Source organism: Sphaeramia orbicularis, chromosome 24 (assembly GCF_902148855.1).
Source record: "Sphaeramia orbicularis chromosome 24, fSphaOr1.1, whole genome shotgun sequence".
NCBI classification, from domain to species: Eukaryota; Metazoa; Chordata; class Actinopteri; order Kurtiformes; family Apogonidae; genus Sphaeramia; species Sphaeramia orbicularis.
In genome coordinates, this window is record NC_043979.1 from 2023214 (window position 1) to 2049640 (window position 26427).

Sequence of the window (26427 nt, forward strand, 5' to 3'; positions counted from 1 at the left end):
GGCACAAAGACTGGACTAAAACTGAAATTTAAACAGGCTGAAAAAACAACACTACCTGAAACCTAACCCTAACTGCTAATCACACTAACTGCTAATTGTGCTAACTGCGTGGTATTTGATGCAGTGTGAACAGACACGTGGAAAGCTTATAATGCGTACCGATAACACGGCAATTAAAAATGGTGTGTTGTCTGTATGCAATTCGTTGGCCTCAGAAAACATTCAGAGGCCAATTTGTTGTTGTTTTTCTGATATTTGTTGTTGTTTTTCTGATATTTGTTGTTGTTTTTCTGATATTTGTTGTTGTTTTCTGATATTTGTTGTTGTTTTCTGATATTTGTTGTTGTTTTTCTGATATTTGTTGTTGTTTTCTGATATTTGTTGTTGTTTTTCTGATATTTGTTGTTGTTTTCTGATATTTGTTGTTGTTTTTCTGATATTTGTTGTTGTTTTCTGATATTTGTTGTTGTTTTCTGATATTTGTTGTTGTTTTTCTGATATTTGTTGTTGTTTTCTGATATTTGTTGTTGTTTTCTGATATTTGTTGTTGTTTTTTCTGATATTTGTTGTTGTTTTCTGATATTTGTTGTTGTTTTTCTGATATTTGTTGTTGTTTTCTGATATTTGTTGTTGTTTTTCTGATATTTGTTGTTGTTTTTCTGGTATTTGTTGTCTGTCTGTAAATTCTTGCACTGAACCTGAGAGCTTTACCTCATATTTGTTGTACTTGGTACAATGACAATAAAGAGATTCTAATTCAGATCTCTGATTCTGATTCTGATTCTGATTCTGATCTGGGCAAACACCTGTGTGGTCACCATGGAAACTGTGGACAAACCCACATGGGACTCTTATCTGCAGTCCAAATGGAACCCTTCTGGGGCCCACATGGACATGCTGCCTGGGGTGGGCTTGACTCTGACTGAAGGATCAGTGTGTCTGATGGTCGTCAGATAGAAGAACCTGCCTGAGAATGGTCCTGGTTCAGTGTTCTTCAGGGTCCCAGTGGTCCAGTGGTGGTTGTCTGTCCGTCCATGGGTCCAGTACAAACACAAACACCTCATTCCGCAGATGTTCAAAATGCACCATCTATTGGTCAGCATAAGGAATTGCACTCAACTCAAAGGAGTTAGAATGAGACCAGATGCATTACATATGAACTGCAGAAAAATAAAAGAATAAAATAAAAACTGTAGGGCTACCTATTTTTTTACTCAACTGTATTTTTTTTTTTTTTTGCACCTTTTGCATAAATATTTCCAAGCCTCTACAATTATCCTCAATGATACAGACACACACTTCTGTAGGTCAGCTGTGGTTGGATGGAAAATACACACAATTTAACATCAAAGTCATTAATAAACTGCACTGAACAACAAAAGAACCACAGCAGCAGCAATTTATGATGATGTTCAACATGGAGTGCAGTACATAAAATGGACACTAGGGGGCTCACTGGACCCTGACAGTGGTCCACTACACCTGTCACAAAGGGACACTGGAAACAGAATATGAACAAATCCCAGAATAATGGTCTGTGTGCAGAGACTGAACATCTGTTAAATCAAATAAATCAAACATCACTTCCCTGCACTGACGCTTTCACATGTTTATTCTTCTGTCCATGTTGTATCTTTATCAACATCTGGACCTCTTAACATTAATGAACATGTTATTGTGGTTCAGTTTAGTTTATATGCACTGTTTTACTGGAAAATACTGAAAAAACACAAATATGTGACCAGTGAAGTGATGAATGAAGCTGAATATAAAGTAGAAGTATGAGCTGGCTGATCTCATGGACTTTCCAACAGAAGAACAGGGTAGTGAGGAACATCTGGAGATGGTTCTGCAGGCCTTCAATGGCAGCTCACTGTTCCTGCTGTGCTAAAGGCTAATGCTAGCTGATATCTACAGGAATAACAAAGTGAGTTAACCTTTAACCTTAAAGGTGGGATCAGAGATCTTAGAAAAACAGTTCCAGCAGCTACATTTTGAAAATACTCAGTTCAAAAGTCCAAACCCCTTTCTTCAGATGTCCCTCTGAAGCCACGCCTCCAGAGTACTGGCACACCCAATGCTTGTTCCCGAGGGTTCACGAGTGCTGCACAGCAACAGTTCACCTCAGTTCCGGCTCCGGCCCCGGCTGAGGCTCCGGCTGAGGCTCCGGCTCTGACCCCGGCTCCGGCCCCGCACGGCCCTGCCTCGGGCTCTGACGTCGGCTATGGCCCCGACCCCGACCCCGACCCCGACCCCGACCCTGGCTCCGGCTCCGGCCCGGCTGAGGCTCCGGCCCGGCTGAGGCTCCGGCCCTGGCTGAGGCTCCATATGGCTCCATGTCGCAGATCCATCCATACCTCATTCAGTTTCCTCCAGCCCCCCCGCTCTGACAGAACAGCCCCGGTTCACACCCATGTGACTAACGCTACATTTACTACTGATTTATGTGAGGGACAAAACTTTACCTCCTAATAGAGCTAATACAACTAACATATCCAAGCTCTGGTTCTGGCTTCGCTTCCTGTACAAGCACTTCAAACCTCTGAGAACGTACGATTCATGCTCAAAGAGGGGTACGCACAGAGGGGGAGGGACTAATGTCAGCTGAGTTTGACAGACATAACACCATTCAATCATTTCGATGGGTCAGTTAAAATGATTGGTGTTTTTTCAGTCCTGTCCGTTTCACAGGTGACTACATTTTTTTAATTTGTGTTTAGAGCATTTAATTAATTGGTTGTAATTGGGGTGTGAAGGGGACTTTAAGGAATATAGTGAAAAATGCTGCAGGAAAACGTCTCACACCCACCTTTAACAAAACCTGAAACACTGCATGTCCAGATAATGGAGGGAAATCCCAGTGTGATGTTTAACACATCCATACTTTTAGCAATGACAGTGGATGGACGTACTGGGTTTGTGTTCAGTTATTAATATCTTTGCAGAAAAAGTCACTTTTTCTTCTGTTTTCTCTGTTTTTGATATAATAACCCTCAACTTTAATCTGAGCTTCGATCAAAATCTACATGATCAGTGAATTAAATATAGAACTAGAAAAGCACTTTGAGAGCACAGACCTCTGCCAAGGCAGATCAGCCCCCCCCCCGACCACCACCAAAATGTAATCATTTGTTCCTTGTGCCAGTGTCAACATTTCCTGAAAATTTCATCAAAATCCGTCCATAACTTTTTGACTGATCTTGCTAACAGACAGACAAGTCCTGATGAAAACATAACCCCGTTGGTGGAGGTAAAAATACCTGATTTATGCTGAGAAACACAAAAAATATAGAGGATAATGCGGCTAAAATTTCTTTAGAGAGTCAAATGAGTGGCCACTTTTGTCAAAAAAACAGTTGTCCTACAGTCCTAGAAGTGTGTGTAAATAATGACACAGACTACTGATATTCTCTGACAGTGGAAGCTCTATTTTCATAAATATTGGATTTGGAATAGCACGTGGATGTGAAAACTTTTGCTGGTGGACGGACGTGACATTACCCATGATGCTCTGGTCAGTACCAGTACTTTATTAGGAATAAACTTCTAGACTTCCTATTGCTAATTGTGCTCTTCTTCATAAATGTTGCTATTGTGGATCTAAAACAATCCCAGCTGACACAAAAACACTAAATGTGTCAGTGGACGGATGTGACATGGTTGTTGTGGATCCCATCATACTGATGCTCTGCAGCCATGTCAGCGTTTACACTAATGATCCCTGTGCAAAAACTAGGAGCACTATTATTTATTGGATAGTTTAGCATCAGACTAAAGAGGAAAGAACAATCTAGAATTGTTCTTTGTGTCTAAAAATGCTTCTTATTGTAAAAGTGTTGATGTAAACAGTGCTGTGTGCCATTCTTCATGTATGTATTGGTGGAACAGAAGCAGGATGGATCAGCACCATACTCCAGATTGAACCTGTACAAATAAAACATGTGATATGGAGGAGAGAATCTGGGAAGAAAAACTGGGGAATCCAAAAGAAGAGAAGATTTGTTTTTCAGCTCAGTTCAGTTCAAATAGAACTTGTCCATTTGTGACATGAAAATATAGCATTAATTGTGCTGAAATGGTTCATTTTTGAGCTGAAAACATAGTTCATATGAGCATCAACATGTTGAACAGAACTGAAATCCTGTCCATTTGAACAACTGTCATTTACCAACACAGAGTTCCTTTGGATTCACTGAGACTGATTTAATATGAACACAGACACAAAGAGGAGCTGTGAGCACATTTTAGCCAAATATAATAAATGGTGATAAACTGGTGATCTCTTAAAAATTGTTAAATAGAGAGAAAATGATTTGGAAACTGCCTCAGAAGTATCACTGGGCCTTTATGGGTTAAGCTGGGCCTAGAGGGTTCAGACCTGAGGTGTCAGTGGTGGTCCAGGCCTTTTCAGGGTCCAGACCTGAACCCCTCCAGGCCTTTTCAGGGTCCAGACCTGAACCCCTCCAGGCCTTTTCAGACCCATGTTTGAGGCCTGTGGCTCCTCCAGCCCCTCCCCCCTCACTGACTGTCGACCTCTTCAAATGGGACAGACCTTCGTTTGTTTGCGCCTCCTCAGCCCGGCACGCCGTCCAGGGTGCCCGGCTATAAATGAATGACGGATGTGTTGGATCACATACTAACCGGATACTAAAAAACTACAGCTAACACACCAAGCACAAGAGACAGGACTGCAGGTAAGGACTAGTCACCCCCGTTTGACCTGTGAGTTTGAGTTTGGAAGACTGGAGGGACTGGAAAACTACTGTCATGTCAGAGTTAAAACGTTTTTGTGTGGTTCTGTAAATGCTTCTGTGTACAGAGGAAGACTGAGGCCACTTTTATTATTTTATCATTATTTTTATTTAGAGAAAAAAAGTCAAATTCTGAGATTTAACCCTTTCATGCATAGTGGTCACTGCAGTGGACAGCTGTTCAAAGCTGTTCTCTTATTCGTATATTCATGGGTTTTTGTTGGTTTTTTGTTGTTTTAGTTCCAACACAGTAGACGCTTATGCACCATCACATACACAGTAGTTCATACCATCACTGTAACTTTACTGTTCTCGATTAACCTGAACTGCAGTAACATGTTCGAGTGGAAATCAATTGCTTGTTATTGTTGTTAGACTGTAATTACATTTTTTTTTTAAACACATTTATTATTTTTTTCTGCATATTATCTCCATGAAGTGAGTAGTGACTAGTGTTGGAATATGTTAAAATGTGAGAAAACATCAGATTAGCTGCATGAAAAATGTTTGTATTTCATAGTTTTCACACAATATATCAGTAAATTCTTTTTTTGTTTTGTTTTTTTACTTCAAAAATTAAATGTATGGTTTCCAGCTGAGTGGACATTTTTGGAGCTCCATGAAAAATAGGTTCATAACAAAATTTACAATCGCATTGTTTTTTGTTTTTTTTTCATGCTTAAAGGCGAATAAAAACACTCAGGAAAAAAAAAAAAATCTTGATAAAGGTTCTCATAATTCATGCATGAAAGGGTTAAAGTCAAGAATTCTGACTTTTTTCTCAGAATTAGGATTTTTTTTTTCGGACATTCAGGGAGAGTGTCAGTTTGGCTTTATGTCATCCAGTAGCAGTACAGCAGACTGACATAATGACAGATTTAGTATGGTGTTAGATTTATGGCATCATACTAAATCTGTCAGAAAAACAAACAAAAAAATAATCTGAATTCTGAGAAAAAAGTTAGAAATCTGACCTTAATCTCAGAATTCTGACATTTTCTAAAATTATAATAACAAAAAAAATATGTTGGACCTTTATTTTTTTTTTTCCAGTGGCCCTAATCTTCTTCCATTGTTCTGGGATCAGCTACTTTTATGAGAATTTGAAAGTTTTTGTTTGACAGTGAAAGGAATGTCAGATCTTTAACCCATAAAGACCCAGAGCTAATTTTATGTCAGTTCCCAAATTAACCCTTTCACACACAAATTATGAGAACCTTAGTCGAGATTTTTTTTTCCTGAGTGTTTTTATTCCTCTTTAGACATGAAAAAAAAAACAAAAAAAACAACAGGATTGAAATTTTTTTATGAACCTATCTTTCATGGAGTTACAAAAATGTCCACTCAGCTGGACACCATGTGTTTAATTTCTGAAGCAAAGTAACATGTATTCAAAACCCATCATCAGAAAGTGATATACCGTATGAAAACTATGAAATAAAAACATTTTTCATGCTGCTAATCTGATGTTTTCTAACATTTTAACATACTTCAATCCTAGTTATTACTCACTTCATAGAGATAATATGCAAAAAGAACATCCTTTTTGATTAAGATAACTATTAAATTACAGTCTGATAACAATTAGAGAGAGCTTGGGGGTAGGAGTATATAAGTTTTTACTTCTTCCTACTCCTTTTTGAGCATGTATAATTTCATTTCATTTATTTTGTTTATATTATTATTATTAACTTCTTTAGTTTTTACTTCTTCCTACTCCTTTTTGAGCATGTATAATTTCATTTCATTTATTTTGTTTATATTATTATTATTAATTTTTAATTTTTTCTTTTGTTTACTTATCAACCTTTTATGTATCAGCACTTATATTTTGTTGGTTGATTTTTGTTTTGATTTCACTGTCTGCATGTTCAAAATGAAGATTTCAATCAATCAAAATTAACAGCTGATTTGCACTAAAACATGTTACTGCAAATCAGGTTTATCAAGAACTGCAAAGTTACAGTAATGGTATGAATTGCAGTGTATGGAGTGGTCCATAAGTATCCACTGTGTTGGGTAAATATGCAACTAAAACAACAAAACCCATGAATATACAAGAGAACAGCTGGAGAAGAACTGTCCACTGGAGTGACCACTGTGCATGAAAGGGTTAATTTTTAACATTTCTTAGGTGATTTATCACATTTCTTTCTAATATTATGCTCTGTGTTTGGCATTTTTAAGTAAAAATCTGGTATTTTCCTATATTTACTTCACTGATCGTGTAGATGTTCATTAAAGCTCAGATTAAAGTTGAGGGTTATTCTATCAAAACAGATCAAACTGAATGAACAGTGTCTTTTTCAGTTCAATCTGTCATGGACTGAACATAAACCTAGTGTGTCCATCCACTGGCATTGATCCAAATCCATGGGTTTATTAGTTTTTCTTCAATTTTGTTCATGTTATTTATTATTTAGTTGATTTATTATTCATTATTGTTCATTTTATTGATCACTTTGGCTGTTTTTGTTCCTTTTGTTGCTTTCTTTTTTATTTTAAACTTAATTTTGGGTTGTTTTTTTTACTGCCTATTGTTTCCTTTTATTTTGGATTTTGTAAAAATTTTTTCAATTTTTGTAAATTTCTTTTTTTAAGCAATATAACCCCAGTTTGGGTCTGTAAGGGTTAAAGGTGGAATGTATTGCAATTTTGTATATTCATGTGTAATTATTAATAGAACAGGTAAATATAGGACAGCTTCTGCTCCATCTTTTTTGGTTATTGAGTGTGAGAAAAATAATGTCTGAGAAAGTGTTAGATAGAACGAATGATAGAATGATAGAACTGTAGTTAGATAGATAGAACAATAGAACGATAGAACGATAGACAGATAGAATGATAGAACGATAGACAGAACGATAGAACGATAGAACGATAGAATGATAGATAGAATGATAGATAGAACGATAGATAGAACGATAGAACGATAGAACGATAGATAGAACGATAGATAGAACGATAGAACGATAGAACGATAGAACGATAGAACGATAGATAGATAGATAGATAGATAGATAGATAGATAGATAGATAGATAGATAGATAGATAGATAGATAGATAGGTGGGTGGGCGGGCGGGCGGATGGATGGATGGATGGATGGATGGATGGATGGACAGACGGACACTGGTGCTGTGTGTAAAGCTGTCATCCATCACCTGTGTAAATCTCAGGACTACAATGAACATTCAGTCTGCCATCAACAAAGAGCTGTTCATCCCTCATAATGAGCGGATGCTGGTGGCGGTGGAGGTGGAGAGGAGGAAGAGGAAGAGGCTGTCGTTCCTGCCCACTGCATCCAAAGGACGGTACACCACATTCATCTGCCTGTCAGGTATTCGTTCAGCTGTCAGCAGATCATGTGTTCCTCTAACTCTGACGTCTATCTGACCAGTGTTCATTTTCATGTGATGGTTCCGGTGCTTTCTCTACCCAAGGATGTGACACTAGGTGCTTTTCCATCGTCCATCTGCATAAAACTTTCCCTATTTTTCCGAAATGTGTTAAAAACAGAAGTGTGTAATGTCGGTTTGTCCATTCAGTCCTGCTGCGCTGCTGAGTTTCTTTCTTGTGGTGGATGTCAGTGTCAGTCCTTCCATGAACAGGAACATAAGTCTGTGTTAGTTTGAATCTAGAATACTGGTTCCTCCTCTGTCTCCTACTAAATTCTAAACTGATGTGGTTTCCTGCTGTGTCCACACACACACACACACACACACACACACACACACACACACACACACACACACACACACACACACACACACACACACACACACACATGTTTGGGTTCAACTCTTCTTCTCCTCTTGCCCATCCATCTACATCTGTTTGTTTTTACCTCCACCAAGGAGGTTCTGTTTTTGCCCACGTTGGTTTGTCTGTCTGTCTGTCTGTGCAAGATAACTCAAAAAGTTCTGGACAGATTTGGATGAAAATTTCAGGAAATGTTGATACAGGCAAAAGGAACAAATGATTACATTTTGGTGGTGATCGGGCGGGGGGGCACTGATCTGCCTTGGTGGAGGTCTGCGCTCTCCAAGTGCTTTTCTAGTTTATTTATATGACTCCAGTTGGACTCAAAGGTCTGTCCATTGCAGTTTTGTGTCATATACCAATTTAACTACGAAAAGTTTTTGTCTAAAACTAGAGTTTAGACAAAACTGTTGTTTTTCCATGAGGCAAATTTTTATGTGCAAGTTATTTTTATTGCAATTTGGCGGTCAGTGGAAAAGAGACTAATAATGACACTTATTTAAGCAGTATTTGAGTCTTTTTTATTTTTATTATTGTTTTGGAAGAGATGGACTTTGTACTTGCAAATAAGAGTTTTTTTTTTTTTTTTATTTTTTAATTTTACTCCATGTGGAATGGCATGTTATAGTGACTCCTATCCTTTCTTTTTTCTTTGTATTTATTGAATTGCATGTGTTGAACACAGTATGTGTCATTCACTTCATCATCATGCACTTTCTGTCCTGCACTAATCAATGTCAGTAGAACTATGTTGCGTTTGGTCTTATCACTCAGGTGTTAACGTGGATGTATTCCACAAAAAAATGTAAAATCATCAGTCATGGGTCCCATTCATGCTCTTGCTGAGATTATTTGTTATTAGATTAGATTAGATGAGACTTCATTGATCTCTAGTGATGGGAAGTCTGATTCTTTTTACGAACTTGATTCTTTCGGTTTGTTCGTCTGTTGCAAATCAATTCTGAATCGATTCATTATTCACCAGGTTTTTAAAAAGTCTAGCGGATGTCGGTCATGAACTGGTGTGTCAGATTGCTTAATCCACTACAGCACTTGACAAGCATAAAAGACAACAAGCCTATCTATCTATCTATCTATCTATCTATCTATCTATCTATCTATCTATCTATCTATCTATCTATCTATCTATCTATCTATCTATCTATCTATCTATCTATCTATCTATCTATCTATCTATCTATCTATCTATCTATCTATCTTGGTTGTACACATGCATAATCTATGCATCTATCTCTTTCTTTCTGTTCGCTCTTCTTATGGTGGGGGTATCTAGTCTTGCTCAGCGGTTCAATAAATTCAGAAGTTCACAAAGCGATTAAGCGGGTCATTGATTCACTGAGTCATCGATTCCTGAACAATTGAACGATTCTTGAATGATTCAGAATTGTCATTCAGTGGTTCGCTACCTTGGCTTGGTCTCTCTGTCGCCAGCAACTAGTCTCACAACACAATCACAGATGTTGCCGTGGAGACGACCTGCTGTGCGGTGCGTCACTCAGCACTTCCACCTCCGACTGAATGGGTGGTTCAGACCAGTTTATGTGATAATAAACAAAATATTAGCAAAGCCCTGCTGAATCGATTCACAAAGACAACTGAATCGATTCAGCAGCACTTAGCTAATATTTTATTATCACATAAACTAGTCAGAATTCATTAACTTAAATGAATCCATTCTTTCGAATAATTCGTTTGTGAATCGCCAATCACTATTGATTCTAACAACGGGGAAATTCAATGGTCAAGGCAGCAGCAAAATAAAAGAGCAAGAGAAAATGTGCAGGCATTAAGATAATAATAATAATAATAATAATAATAATAATAATAATAATAATAATAATAATAATAATAATGTCACACAGCAAATTTCTTAAATATAAATTCTAAATAATTATGCATTCAGCAGTAAACTGACAGCAGTAAACCTTAGAAAACTGCATCATGTGACTCATTTAACTATGACTACATATGCAGTTAGGTCAGGTGCATTAGGTTAACCATGTCCACATCTTTCCAGCATTAATTTTGCTTTGTTTTGGTAACTCTCAACAGTAGTTTTTATTTTTTAGCACCAAATTCAAGTTTATCCTGATGCAAAGCTTCAGTAAATCTGACCTGAAGTAGGTTAGATAGTTTAGTTAATATACGACCACCCAGGTGTTTATTAAAGCAGTTTAAAATCAAATTTTATTTATATTCAAAATTCAAAGATTCTCTGTTGTTACTTCACTTAATGTACAGGACATTCAGAGGATTGAAATACTGTTTCTCTCTCACCTTATTAAATACCATGCATTTTATATACATTATATTATAAATTATGTCTAGATTTTATATAGTGTAAAATTACAACAAAAGTTATCTCATGACACTTTACATTTACAGCTGGACTAAACCAGACTGCCACTAAGCCAATTCAAGGATAAGACAGTGAGCCTGTTTACATTCACACTAATACTCTGAACAGTATCTGATTTCTGGAGTAATCAGATTATTATTGATCATGTAAACAGGATAATCTGAGCATCTTTATCCGATAACAGCAGTAATCGGATTATGACAAATCAGAAAAACACACCTAAATTTCTGCCCAATACTCTGATGTCTTCACACATGTAAACAGGTTCATCTGATTTATATTAGTGTTTTTTTTTTTTTTTTTTTACATCTGTGCATGAGTTAAAAAAAAAAAAAAAATCCATATAAACTAAAGTTACGCAGCAACACCGTGAGCTGAAGAAAAAAAGGTAAACAAACAATGAAATGAAATGAAGGATAGCAGCAATATGTGACTTATTTTGTCGTCTTATTAGCTCCTCCCACATTAGGACAGGTAACGCTGACACTGGAGGCGTTGCCATGGGCAACAAAACAAGTACAAATGTTTTGAAAATGACAGGAAGTGTACGTCTGACGTCATAATGTATGTATGTACTCTGAAAGAAATCAAACAATAGACTGAAACATGTAAACCAGGGTCTTTCCATTATCGCATTTATAAAGTGACTGTGAACACGTCGTATCTGATTATGGTCATTATCGGTTTCCTCCCAGTTATCAGATTTTCATGGACATGTAAACGGGCTCAATGATTTGAGTACAAATACCAAATATTCCCTCTCCCCTCATGGAGCCTGTTTTCAGACTCAGCTGTTTTCTGTGTCCACTCTTCTCTGAGAACAGATGTATTGTTGAAGGTTGCATCACTGCGGCCATTGTTTGGGCGGGTGTGGGGGGGGGGGCACTTCAGAGAGGAAATGGAAGCAGCAGAGGTAGACTGAAAGACTGAAAGATCAATACAGCACCAGAACGTTTATCCATCAGCTCATTCAACCAACCAACATTTGAACAGTACTCCCTTTTCCATTTACCCTAATTGTGTGAATATAACTTGTGCATAAAAATTTACCAAATGGAAAAATGACAATTTTGCCAAAACTTTCGTTTTCAATTAAAAGTTTTTGTTCTTGCAAAAGGTGTTTTTTCAGGTGTAGTTAAATTGGTATATCACACAAAACTGCAACGAAAGACCTGTTTGTGCAACTAGAGTCACATGAATAATAAAAACAAATATGTTGATGGATGTTAGAACAAGAGAAGAAGAAGAGTTTTAAACCAAACGTGTGTGTGTATGGGTGGACACAGCAGGAAACCACATCAGTTTAGAATGTAGTAGGAGATAGAGGAGGAACCAGCGCTCTAGATTCAAAACAGAGACATATGAGCATTTTCCAGGAACTAGAGGGTACTATGACAGAAATATGAATATATGTGTAAATCAGCACCATATTTATGGTCGTCACCATGTTTATGGATTCAATCAATCAAATTTTATTTCTACAGCGTCAAATCAGAACAAAAGTCATCTCATGACACTTTACATACAGACCTGGTCCAAACCAGACTCTGAAGACAACAGCAAACACTAGTGAGCGGAGAAGGAGGAAGAAAACGTACCTTTAACAGGTTTAAACCTGGAGCAGAACCAGACTGAGGAGGAGGGATGAGAGAGAGAGAGAGAGAGAGAGAGAGAGAGAGAGGAGAGAGAGAGAGAGAGAGAGAGACAGAGAGAGAGACAGAGAGAGAGAGAGAGACAGAGAGAGAGAGAGAGACAGAGAGAGAGAGAGAGAGAGAGAGAGAGAGAGAGAGAGAGAGAGAGAGAGAGAGAGAGAGAGAGAGAGACAGAGAGACAGAGAGAGACAGAGAGAGAGAGAGAGAGAAATGACTATGTGACATCTCACAATAAACAAATCATCACATTTGTGATTTAGTGGAAAAACCAACATTACTCACTCCTCTTTTTATGTTCAGTACATATGGGGACAGTTTGGTCCCTGGGTGGTTCAGTCAGTACTGCTGCCTCATGGCAGAGGGCGCTACTGAGCACACAGGGTCTGCTTGATACCTGGTAACCTGCTTGGTTTATTTTTTTCCTTCTTGCCTTAATCTCAAAATGGAAGAGTATGTTATGAGTTCACAAGGCTTGGACCCAAATGCACGAGACAGAGACGGATGGACCTTAATGTGAGTATTTATTAGTCAAAATGAGAAACAAAAAGATCTTCACACATGTAGAATAAAAAACTAACAAAAACAAGTCTTCACCAACATGGAATCAAAAAACGTACAATAAGAACTTGACAGTCCAACCCAGCAGAGCAGGAGCAGGTCGAGGGAGATCCTGGCATGACATGAAAGACGCACTGACAGCAGACACAAGGAGAGGAGGGAATATGAAGGAGGGAGAAAATGAACCCCAGGTGAAGACAATAAAGGGAATCAGGGAGGACGCAGACAAGACAGACACAGTGCACACAAATGAACAAAACCCCTCACCAAAATAAAACAGGAAGTGAACCAAACCAACGAACATTAAAAACTAACACCGCTGACGGCTGTGCGTCACAGATTACATAATCAACATAATTTGACTGACAATTCCATTTTGACCTTAAATTAAATATGTGTCTCGTATGTATGTGTAAAGAACGCAGATATGAAACATCCTGTTATATATAATAAGGTTCACTTTAGGGTTCATGTATATGGAAATGTGACTCAGTGCCTCAGCAGACGTGAACCTCACTAGTATGTACGTATGAAATAAAGTGCAGCCCAGTGGTTTATTGGAGGTTGGGGGGGGGGGGTAGGTTCTTCTTCAGCCTCTGCAGCTCAGCCTGGTTGAATCCAGATCGGTGTCTTCTCTGTTGACAGTGACCAACACAAAGCCTCATCAGCTCCACATTACAAAGGTCAAACAGTTCGACGGTTCCCCATCCTTCACCAGACGGTCCCAGTGGACGGTGGAGCAGCTCCGACAGGTCAACGGCATCAACCCCAACAAGGTCCGCTTCAGTCTGGTACCTACGCACCTGCACTTTTTCTTGATCGCTTAGACCGACTTAAAGGAGTGGAGCGGAATTCTTCCTTTTCCCACATCTCCCTGTGGTCTCCATAAACTGTAAATGCTCTGCTTGGCTCTGAATTCTTCATTCATTCAACTCCACAGGTCCATCTTCAACCCTATTTCTGAGTAATGACACCAGAAAGGTGGTTTGGAGCGCTGGCCCTTTAAATGCACATGAGCCACTTCAGGCCCCGCCCCCTTCAGGTTATTGGCTGTGCTGCTCTGTCCTGTTCAACTGAGCATTTTAGGTAATGGGCTCTAAGTTTCTACAACCACTGATGACGACGAACAATGGGCTCTATGCACAGAACTTCAGGTGGCTCCTTTATTTCCTGTCTTTCATTATTGGACACACTGATTAATCCAGGTGTGTCTGATTAATCAGCAGTCACAACAAGAAGCAGCAGACACACCTGGATTAATCAGTGTGTCCAATAATGAAAGACAGGAACTAAAGGAGCCACCTGAAGTTCAGGAAGTCGTGGGGCTGTGCATAGAGCCCATTATGTCGAACTGGAGAAATGTTGGTCTGAAGTCTGGACCTGATATGTCCAAAGGTGGAGACGGAACTAGTTAGAGACGCAACTAATTAAGAAGGAATTCAAACAAGTTGGAGAATCCACTGGATTTTTGTCCAAATGAATCTAAAGCTAGTTCTGCAGCAGCTGGAGGGTTCAAATTCAAACTGTCTGAACTATTAGGGTCCAAATACACAAAGAAATGAAGCACAGACTAAAAAAAGTGGGTTAAGACTAATATGAGCCCTTTAAAGAAACTGGATCCACCTGGTTTTCATCATCTCTTCATTTTTAACCCATAAAGACCCAAACATCCACCGATGGCGATCAAGGAAAACTGAAATACTACAGGTTTACCCAACTTTCAGGTGCTACTCAGTGTTTCTGCAGAACAAATGTGAATGTTTGCGTCTCTTCCAGGACAGTCCGGAGTTTGACCTGGTGTTCGACAACACTGTGGACCAGTGGGTTGCCAGTTCTGCAGCAGAGAAGTGCATCTTTGTCCAGATCTTGTACCATGCCTGTCAGACCCACTGGGAGGGGACGACAGGTGTTAAAGCAGGTAAAGTGGGCAGGAAGGGCAGAGGTCCCCACACAGCCCAGGATACTGTGGGCCCCAGTCAACCCACATCCAGCCAAAGATCCAGAGCCCTGCAGACCCGACGGAAGAGCTACGTCCCCCCCAGACAGACGGAGTTCATCAACTGTCAGTCCAAGCTGACCGGAGGTACAGTCACATGACCAGCACAGACGAGTATTTACCCCGGATGTTGAAATCCACCTCATAAACACAGCAGTAGAATTATATACAACTGTATTTTTGCACACTTATGTTTTCTAATATTATAAAAGGGAAGTGGAATCTGTTTATGTGTTTAGATTTAGACAAACTTTATTGGCATCCAGGTTTGCACAAAGTGTATACATAATGAAATTTCGTTGCATTCGGCTTGGGACAAGGATTTAATCTAAAGTGCTAAGTTGTTTAATAAATAATGATAAAATACTACTGTGACGTTATCAAAAATGTGTATACATCAGAGGCAATTTCTCAAAGACTGCAAGGGAAGTTCAGCTTCCCCTAAAATGATGAAAATTAAATGGTCAAATAGGCTGTGTTGACATTTCATTGACTCCAAACGTGTTCGAACATGCTCATCTCACAGACCAGTCCGTTCAGAATCAGCTTTATCCCAAATCAACGGACACGATGTTGTTCACTTCTCATCCACTCCCGTTCCCTGATTGTGATTGTGATGTCAGATTGTATTCCTGTTCCATCAGACGCTGGGGTCTTGAATCTGGCCATCTACCGCTGCAAAGCCTTCCTGAACCGGATGAAGAACATGATGGTTCCAAACAGAACTCGTTCCCAGGGTCGAGGTAAGGCAGCCGTTAAAGGGGCACACTGCTGATCTGAAACATTTTCAAATCAATGAATGTAGACAAAGTTTTGTAGGACACGTTTGGTGTCTTCACTGGAGTCAGAACTATAAGAACAGAATATGAGCTGCTCCAAAAAAAAAGAACAGAAAACCATGACATGTATTTGATTATAACAGAACAGAACAGTGATAATCAGACCAGTTCAAGTACATGTTTCACTGTCATTATGAACCAGAAAAAAAGGAGACTGCTGTGTCTAAATAACCCCATTAGTATATGTCAGGGGTCATTCAGGGGTCACATACAGCTTTATATGGTATAAAGTGGGCCAGACCAGTCAGATAATATAAATAGTAGAATAATAAACTAGAAATAACGTCAACTCCAAAGTTTTCTCTGTTTTTGAGTGAAAAAAGATCAATTCTGTTATGAAAATGTTTACACCTACGAACTGTCCTTGAACATAACATGAACAACAAGAAAAGCACTCGGAGAGCACCGACCACCGCCAAAGCAGATCAGTGCCCCCCCACCCCCGATCACCACCAAAATGTAATCATTTCTTCCTTGTGCTAGTATCAACATTTCCTGAAAATTTCATGAAAATACATCCATAACTTTTTAAGTTATCTTGCTAACAAACAAACAACCAACCAACCAACCAACCAAACAAACAAACAAACAAACACGCACACACACAAAGCAAAGTGATCACAATACCTCCTGGCGGAGGGAACAAGTGTTCAGAACTCAAACCTCCGCCAAGCACCCTGAATGCTGTGCATGTGTGGATCGACTATTTCTGTTTAAATTCCACAGTTTCCAGGTTGTTCCATACACAGAAACAGCTGAATCTGGTCCCAGTCATGTGTCTGTCCAATTAGATTCAGTTCACATCAATATTAGTTGAGTTCTAATTTTAAATGTGTGGGAAATGGGATTTTCAATGTTCAGTGTAAATGTCCACAGAGTCCACATTCCACAGTGGATGTGGACAATTTAGTTCCAGATACAAGAGACTGTTCTAAGCTACAGGTGGATCCAACTGGAGGAGAATCGGAGTCGTTTTGAATTTTGTATGAATTTTGGAAAATGTTTCAATGATGACAGATGGAAAACTGTAGATGTTGTGACCTTGCTGTGACCTTGAACTTTGTCCTACTGGGACCAAAATGGACTGGGTTGGTCCCAGGGCCTAGGCCTATCTGTGGGGAAGATCTGGGAAAGATGGGTGGAAGAGTTTTACACTAAAGTTGCTAAAAACAAACAAACAAACAAACAAACAAACAAACAAACAAACAAAGCAAAGTGATCACAGTACCTCCTGGTGGAGGTAATTATGTCAACTCTAAAGTTTTCTCTATGTTTTTGAGTGAAAAAATATAAATTCCGTGATGAAAATGTTTACATCTACAAACTGTCCTTGAACATAACATGAACAAATATGAACAACCTGAAAAATCAGTGTAATTTTAACAGTATTACACCTCCGTTTATCATTTGTGCACAGACGTAGTGAACTCCCTCCCCCTCTGGTCCATATTTGATTCTTTGGAGTGCTTTCGGACGTGGCTCATGCGTCTCTGTTTGGGTTTGGTGTGGCCGACACCTCTCCGCTCCGACGCAGACACAGGCCGCTCTGTGATGCAGCGGTCAGATGACAGATGACCTTGTTTATTTGGGAGAGGTCGATACAATAGCTGTCTTTCGGACGGCAGCGCAGAGCAGAGCACCATTGAACCCACTGGTAGGGCCAGTGTAATGGGTGGGACATGTGCCAGGCTGCAGCAAGGCACCAAACCCAGTTCAGCAGCTCGTCCTGGTCAACCTCATTTGACCTGGGACATGTGCTGGTATGGGTCTATTCTGACATGAGTCCTTACTGTTTTTATCCCAGACCCCTGTTAGAAAACAGAGCCCTGGATTCTACAGGTCCGCAGACTGGTGTCTATATGGTGGATGAGTTAGACAGTTATGATATGAGGCTAACGATATATAAAAAATATCTATAGATATGTATAAATAACAACAATAATATGAAAGTATATGTGAAATCTAAAAAATATATATCTATATATATAAACTACAACAAACCAGTCTAATCACATCTACAAACTCTTTGTCAGTGCAGTTTTCAACACATTTGGATCCAACTGAACATGGTTTAAGTCAGTTAATGTCTGAATCATTTCTGCTCTAGTCGTGTCTTCTCCTCATCTGTTTGAACATCAACAGGTAAAAACTGCAGCTTGAATTTGACACCAAGGCAGAAGTGTCTTAAAACATCATATCCTTTAAACTTGGAAGAAATAGGAGTTTTATTTGGTTTTAAAGTCATATGTATGACGATGTAGTCAGGCCACCGAGGAAAAATACAAACACTCGTCACTATGAGAACTAGAAAAGCACTTGTAGAGCGCAGACCTCCGCCAAGGAAGATCAGTGCCCCCCCCCCCCCCCCCCCCCCATGTCTGTCTGTCTGTCTCTCTGTCTCTCTGTCCATGTGCAAGATAACTCAAAAAGTTATGGACAGATTTGGATGAAAATTTCATGAAATGTTTTGTTTCGCTTTGTAAAAAAAGCATCTGCCAAATGCATAAACATAAATGTTGATACTGGTACAAGGAACAAATGATTACATTTTGGTGGTGATCTGGGGGGGGGGGCACTGGTCTGCCTTGGTGGAGGTCTGCGCTCTATGAGTGCTTTTCTAGTTTTTATTTATTTATTCATTTTTCTTTCTCCTGCGTTTTGAGCTCAAATTTGACCCCCTGAACATTTACGAAAACTCACCAAATTTTGCCCAGTATTCAGAAGTGCGAGAAATGTCATTTACATATCAGTTGTGTAGATGTCAGTAAAGAAATGCTGCGACAGCGCCCCCTTCAAAAGTGGAAATACATTACGCCAATGGGAGCATGTCCAATGTAAAGTTTGTCGTAGAGCCACAAAAATCGGTACACAGATTCATCGTCAGGAGACAAACAAAAAATATTATTATGGCCACGCCCCTAAACCAACCCTTAGTCGGCCATATTGAATTGAACACACCCACTCTGTCTCTGAACAGGTCAGCCGGGGCAGCGTCTGTCAGGGAACACGGTGGCCAACGTGGTCCAGAGGATGAACGTGGCTCTGGGGGAACGAGGGGACAGACTGACCCGAGCTGAGGACAAGACAGTGGAGCTGATGCACAAAGCCCAGCAGTTCGCAGACAACGCCCACAAGGTAAGACAGGAGACCGACCTGCAGCTGATGGTCATACGTGACAGGGATGACACCGACCGAACAAACAAACAGTCAGGTGATGGTGGTCGTGGCTCAGGAGGTAGAGTGGGTCATCCAATAACCAAAGGGTTGGTGGTTCAAATCCCACTCTGTCCTAATCATGTGCTGTTGTGTCTTTGGGCATGACACTTCCCCCTCCTTGCCTCTAGTGCTGCTTCTGTCACTGGTGTATGAATGTGTATGAATGTTCGGTAATGACGGGAGGGGCCGTAGGTGTGTAGTGACCCCTCCATCGTGCAATATTTTTTACCTTTACTAACTTATTTATTTATTTATTTATTTATTTATTTTAGTGCAGTGTCTAATATTTTATCATATATATGGGTTGTTTTTTTAGTTGGTGTTTTTAAAAGTTTTCCTGTGTTTTATTTTGTGCTGTGCATTTTGGAATTTTGTTCTGTAACAGCATCTGCGATATTTTTATTGAATGACAATGAATAAATCTGAATGTGAATCTGAACTGGCTTCACTTCCCAGGGCAGCTGTGGTACATATAGAACAGGCTTTATTGTCATTGTACTCCATGTTACAACAAAATTGGGTCAGGATGCCCTTACCAAAGTGTCAACAAATAAATAGCAATAAATATGAATAACAAGAACTAGAAAATAGATATAAAAGTAGACAATAGATATAAAGCAATAGATATAAAAGTACACAATGTAAAACAATAATATACAGCATACTGGAAGCTATAGACTCTCACCCACACATCCCTCAAATATTGCATGTTATTGTTTAAGAGGGGGGTAAAAAGTGTTTTTGAGTCTATTTGTGCACTGCCTCAAAACCCTGTACCTTCTTCTGGGGGGAAGGGGGGGGCAGGTCAAAGAGGTTGTGACCAGGGTGGGAGGGGTCATGGAGGATCTTCTTTGTTTGTAGGTTGCCAACACCACAGTGAGAATGTGAGAGTGAATGAATAATGGATCCACTGTACGCGCTTTGAGTATGAGTTCATAGAAAGCGCTATATAAATATATAAATCTAATCCATTATTATTATTATTATTATTATTATTATTATTATTATTATTATTATTATTATTATTATGTGTCCAACTGTTGGTTTGGTTCAACAGCCTAAAGGCTCATTCATGTGCTCTTTACAAACATAAATAGGTTTGTCATTCTGAAACCACCTTAAAACTGACCTCAGAATAATGGATTCCATGAAAGTAGGTTCTCTCCATGTTTCACTCATTTGAAAGACGTTTCTTCTGCCTTTCTTGTTCGCATTTCCAATAATCGTGTATCTTTCAATGAGACGTGCAGTGACCTGTCAATCAACTGGGGTGGCACTGGCACCTGAGGAGGTGTCCAATCAGGTTCCAGAGGTGGACAGTGTTAAGCAGAGCCCTGGCTCTGGCGCTAAGTTAGCAATATTTTCCCCTACTCTGCCTCTGGTTGGCTCATCAGTCCTCATGCCTAAAGTTAACCAATCTAATCAGTAAAGGTACCAAGTACTAGCCAATTAGAGGCAGAGTAGGGCGGGTCATGGCTTCACCGTCCGAGGGGAAAACATGGGTAATCTGGCTGCAGATATGACTGAATGGAGCACATGAGGGGGATTTAGAAGAGCATATACGACTAAAAAATAAGGAGGTATACTCTGTACCATGGACTACAGCACTGTTTACATCCCATTTTCTAAATATTAATTATGACAGGTCTGTTTAATTATATATTTTTCCATCTGTCTGTTAGAATAAATGTATTTGGTCTTGTCTTTGTTTCAAATGCAGCTGGCTCTGAAGTACGCAAAGTAGAGGATGGAGGGGGTCAGTGGAGCCAGCAGAGGGTCCGCACTGTAACCAGGACACTAACACTGAGGGGACCAGAGCCCTGCTGACCAGGACCCCCTGTGGATCTGAGGGTCTGTGGGTCTAAGGGTCTAAGGGTCTGTGGGTCTAAGGGTCTATGGGTGGGTCTGAAGGTCTGAGGGTCTGTGGGTCTGAGGGTCATTTTAAAACTCAAGCCATTGTTGCAGCCATTTTTCTTTCTGTTCCATGTGACAGTTAATATGAAAATACAACACAAAAACATGTAAATAACACGTGGTTCCAGGCACAACAAGCTCCGCCCCTCACATGTATTTCAACTGTTATAAGGAAATGGAAAGATTAAAAAAAAAAAAAAAAAAAAAAAAACATCATGAAAAATCTGAACTTTGACCTACTTTTCCCAAAATGTAACCACATCTATTCTGGGTCACTGATAATCTGTAAACCCAATTAGGTCTGAATTCAACCAGTAGTTTGGCTGCTAAAGTGTAAACAAACAAACAAACAAACAAACTGAACCAAAAACAGTACTCCTTGCCTCCTCCCCTTCAGGGGGCGGGGTCATAATGGCCAAACCACAGATTGGTACCAGTCTGGGTGAAGGTAATTCTGTTTTTGTTTTTTTTTTGTCTGTTAACACATGTACACATGAGTTGGACTGAATTGTATTAAATTACAGTAAATGGGTTTTTTCCTTCTTCTTAAAGCAGTAAATGTTTGGTTCAAAGAGCCTGTGTCTGGTCCTGTTGTGTGTTCATGTGTGTTGTGTGTTCATGTGTGTTCTCATTTGTTCTGTCGTTGTGTTCGTGGACTCCGTCTCATGTTTGCTGTCTCGTCTGTCTTCTTGTCTTAAAAAGTTTTCTGTTTATGTGAAAGAGTAAAGCTGGTCTAGTGAAGTAGGACAGTGAAATTATGACCATGTGCAATATTTATTCATTTACTTTGAACTTATTAAAAGAAATATGCAAGTTTTTTGTTTTTATTTGTAACTGACTGCCCTTTGTGTTCTGTGTTCTATGTTTGTATGTTTGGTTCTTAGAGTTTCTTTGGTGGAGGTGCTCCCATATCTCATTGTAAAGAAACACAATGACCATGAAGTCTCTGTAAATAAACGTCAGAATTCATTTGGTTTGTGTTGGTTCTTACTCTGCTGTGGTAGAAGTAGAAGACTGATCTGAGAGTTATTTTACTGAAATAAGAAAACAAAAGTCTGTCTTGAGTAAATGAAAACATGTCATTCTTCTGTGTTTCCTTTGTGTAAAGTGTGTGTTGAAGCATCTGTGGACGAATAAACCACTTATATTTAATGAGTCTAATAAATAAAACTGCACCTGCACATTGAGCTGTGTGTATTTTCTTTGCTGCGTTCATAAAATGTTCAGGTTTTTTAACATGAGCTGATGAACAAAACCACAGCGGTGTGTTCCACATGGACAGAGTGGAAAGGATTTCAACTGGAGTAAGACTGACGCACAAGTCACAAACTCAGCATTCTGTTCTATTCTATTCTATTCTATTCTATTCTATTCTATTCTATAATAGAGTAGACAGCTTAAATAAAACTATCAGTAAATACTTTCCCTCTTAATGCAGCAGATTCCATAACAGTGTGTGAGTAAACACATTCCACAAACTGACTTCAACACTTTTTTGTTTTACCGTCCAAACACAAAGACTCACTATAAACAAACTCAAACAGACTCACTGCTCCACAACATTATGGTAGAAATAACCCAGGGTAAAAATGGACCCCCCCCCAAAAAAAAAAAAAAAAAAATGCTGTTAGCTCCTGAAAACAAGTATGCCAACCATGTGACTCATAATATTGTTGAGAATTCATCATGTATGAATAAAAAAGCAAATCAAATGGATTTAGAACAACTTAGTACATTTATGTTACATTCCAGAGTGCTGGGAGGTCGAACATATCTCAGTCTGCGGTAACGCTATCCCACCTCAAAGTATTCCAGGTGATCCATGCTGAACATAAACAACAAACATGGAGATCGCAGGAACGTGGCTAAGTGTAATACGGAAATACAAATTAGAAAGGGAACTCCCTGGCCTGCTTATAATAAAAACTTTAGCCCAGGACCTGAGATATAAGCAGTGGATTAATAAAGGTATAACGGCTTGGTGTGTACTAATTAAGGACGGCTGCTTTAAAAGTTTTCAAGAATGAAAACAGGAGTTTGACAAATCAAGATCATTTCCAGTGCCTACAACTAAGGGACTTTTGTTACAAAAAAATAAAGCACAATATTGATTATGATAACAATGAGCTTGTAAAAATGATAACTGGAGTGTATCATTCTAAAAAACAGAAAATTATATCAGCTCTTTAGAAACATTTAATGGGGAAAAGAGGCTGGCATACTTTATATGTGGAACAGAAATGGGAAACAGAATTAGGAATATGTGTCTGAGAGGAGGAATGGGTCAAAGTGAGGAGAACTCTACAGTCAACCTGTCACATCCCCGTCTGCTCTGCTCTCTTTTTTCTTTCTCCCTCTCTTGGCCACACCTCCTCATCTCTCTCTGCCACTCCTGCCAATCAGCCTAACTCCGTCCACCTGTGTTCTTCAGCTGCAGCTCCTTAGCTGGGGCCTACAGATTCACCTCTTCTGCTCATTTTTCTTTCTTTCTTTTTTTCTACCTTGTGTGTACTCTCCAGTGTATTTCTCCAGCCTGTACCCAGATCCTGACCCTGCTCGTTCCGACCCGACCCGTCTACCGCCTGGATTCAACCCCGCCTGCCTGTCTGACCTCGCCTGCCTGTCTTCGTCCCCGGTAAAAGACCGGCCTTTGTTTGACCACGTCTTTCTGCCTGAGCCCCGGATGATCGACCCGCCTTCCGTCCCTGACCACGTCTCCAGCCTTCGCCCTCCTGGTCCCGTTCGGATTCCCCGGCTCCTGACCCCCCGCCTGTCTTTGACTCTCCTGCTGCCTGTCCCCTTCTGTTGAAAGTTTGCCTTTTAAATGAACTGTTACAGACTTTACTTGGTGGTTCTGCTTTTGGGTCCTCTGTACTTGTGTCACAACCACTTCCTCAAGAACATGGAGGGAACGTTGCTGGAATAATATAATTCGATTTTTCATAACCCCTAAAATTACAGCTAAATGTGTCCAGAGTTCAGCCTTGTTGGACAGAATGTGCAGACGTCAGTGTAAATCATGCACATGTCTTTTGGTCATGTCCTAAACTTGCAGCATTCTGGGATAATGTATATTCAACAGTTGTTCAGATATTGGGTTCTGCACTTCCAAAAACAGGTTTGGTGATGTATTTTGGATGTATTATTGGTAATATTGTCAGAAAAAATGATAGATATTTGTTTAAAATACTATTAGCTGCCTGAAAAAGGCTATTACCGAAAAATGGTGCAGATTAGAACCACCAACAACTAACGGCTGAACACAAACTGTGACTGGAATATTTGAGATGGAGATTCTGACCCACAGACTGAAACTGAAGAACAGAGTCAGGATAAATGGAAAAAACGGACAATTTTCATTTCAGTGTCACACTTCTAAAAACAAATGTCAGTCCCAAGGTTTATTGTAGTCAGTGTATCCCATATGTCCCCTATGTTTGTCTTGTTTTGTAATGTACATAAAACAAACAATAAAAATAAAGTTAAAAAATAAAAAAATAAAAAAAACCCGTGTAGATCACAGATCTAAGCTCCTCTTTGCTTTGTTCCTGCAGAGGCATTTGGACTGTGGACACCGCAGTGTTCTCATATATGCAAACGACATGGAAGAAGTGAAATGACAGATGAGCTAATTATACATTGTAAAGTTTCTTTTCATTGTGAACTTGCACACTGTGCGCCGCCATTGTTGCGTTAACGTCATGTTGTAGTTTGCGATGAGGTGGGGGGGACTTCAAACTGGCCCCACTTTGTAACTAAGACCTCCGGCTTGGACAGACGTTCCAATGCATTTGACCGAGGTGGACGTCAGAAACTTCCGATCCCCCAGGACTCTGGAATGCAGCATTAGTTACATTTCCCTCGTTTTAGAACATTTTTAAGTCCATTTCCAAATTCTCAACAGCAGGGGGCGGTCTTGTACCAAAACACACCTATGTTTTCAAGTAAAGTGAGACAGAAGTGGGTTAGAGGACCGTCCACTGTAACAGAGTTCAACACTGTGGTCTGTTTACTGTGATAAATGATGTCATGAGTGAACTGTGGGTTTGATTCACAGACAGAGTTCAGAGGATGAAGAAGAAAAAACTGAAGGAATAGGAGAATAGAACAGAATAGAATAGAATAGAATAGAATAGAATAGAATAGAACTAGAATAGAACAGAGCTGGTGTCAGTGGGCTGTATCTGTGTGACTGTCCACCAGGGGGCAGTGTGATTCAGATAACCTCTCAGCTGTGAAGCCTCAGAATTCCTCTGTTTTCTGTCTTCAAAACAAAGGTCCGGGTTCAGGGGAGGGTGTGACGGTGAAAGGAGGGACAGGAAACCTGGGTCACTGCTGGTGACAGATGCCCCCTAGTGGTGGAAAACTGTCAAAAGCAAAACGTCTGTTTACATTTCCTGAAAATAGTGACTTTCAGAACTTCCAGGCCTTTAAAAATGTGACATTAAATGTATGTTTATGGGATATATTAATGTTATTGTTATGGTGTGTGTGATGTTTTAATGTCTTATTTTATTTAATGATTTCTTTTTTTTGCTGATATTAGTGACTATCATGAACTATGCTCATAATCCATCATATACTTTATCTTTGTCTGATTTAATTGTTAAGGAATGATTCAAAGTCAATAAAACAGTTAACTGTGTTTTTGTTTCACTCTGTAACTTGTATTCTTCCTAAAATTATTCAAACCTTCATCTTTCTGACCTTCTGAGCCTATGTTCTTCAGTTGCAACACTCACATAAAGGAATGAATTCAAGCACATGTTCCATAATATGTTCATATTTCTTCACAGATATGTTTAAGTAAAATTAATCTTATATTAAATTACACTGTGAAAAGTGAGAAATGTTTAAATCAATACTAAGTAAATAAATTAGTCTTATTAAGGCTAAAGATAGCTGTATAAGCAAATATTGAATATTTCAAACAGTTATTAAATACTTTTTAACCACTTTAAGGAGAAGAAAACTGACAGTATAATACTGAGTGGACTTGAAATGAAGGAGAGGAGAAATTTAGGTCATTTTTAAGTTACTTCAAGATTTCCAGATATTTTTGTCGCAGCCCTAAACCTCCGACTGTTGATTCTCGATTGAATATGAAAAGAACCAATGATACAGGCATTCTAAAACATCAGATATGGGACACATTTACCTACAGTCTGAACGCAGCTTCAATCTGACCTTCACTCTCTGTGTTTGTGAATTAAAAAAAGGCAGAAATTAAGAGTAGAGCAACGTGTAACTTCAGTCAAGCTGTTTTTACTGACCATGCCAAACAGATACAATCAATCCAGCCTTGAAGATACACAGCAACACACAGATAGAGCAGGTACAAAGCCCCCGTCCCACTCCCC

The 26427-nt window shown here is 39.4% G+C and overlaps 1 protein-coding gene across 2 annotated transcripts; it reads left to right on the forward strand.

Moving 5' to 3' along the window:
* Positions 1-4535: 4535 nt before the first annotated feature.
* On the forward strand, positions 4536-21056 carry stxbp6l (syntaxin binding protein 6 (amisyn), like). 2 transcript variants are annotated; one of them, XM_030128067.1, is made up of 7 exons: positions 4536-4694; positions 7930-8090; positions 13748-13878; positions 14879-15185; positions 15743-15841; positions 18915-19072; positions 20874-21056. In XM_030128067.1, exons 2-7 carry the CDS (start codon positions 7937-7939, stop codon positions 20895-20897), a joined length of 873 nt encoding a protein of 290 aa, XP_029983927.1. In that variant the 5' UTR covers positions 4536-4694; positions 7930-7936; the 3' UTR covers positions 20898-21056. The 2 variants fall into 2 exon arrangements, with proteins under 2 accessions (XP_029983927.1, XP_029983926.1); XM_030128066.1 differs by having other exon boundaries at positions 4538-4695; positions 7924-8090.
* Positions 21057-26427: the final 5371 nt, after the last annotated feature.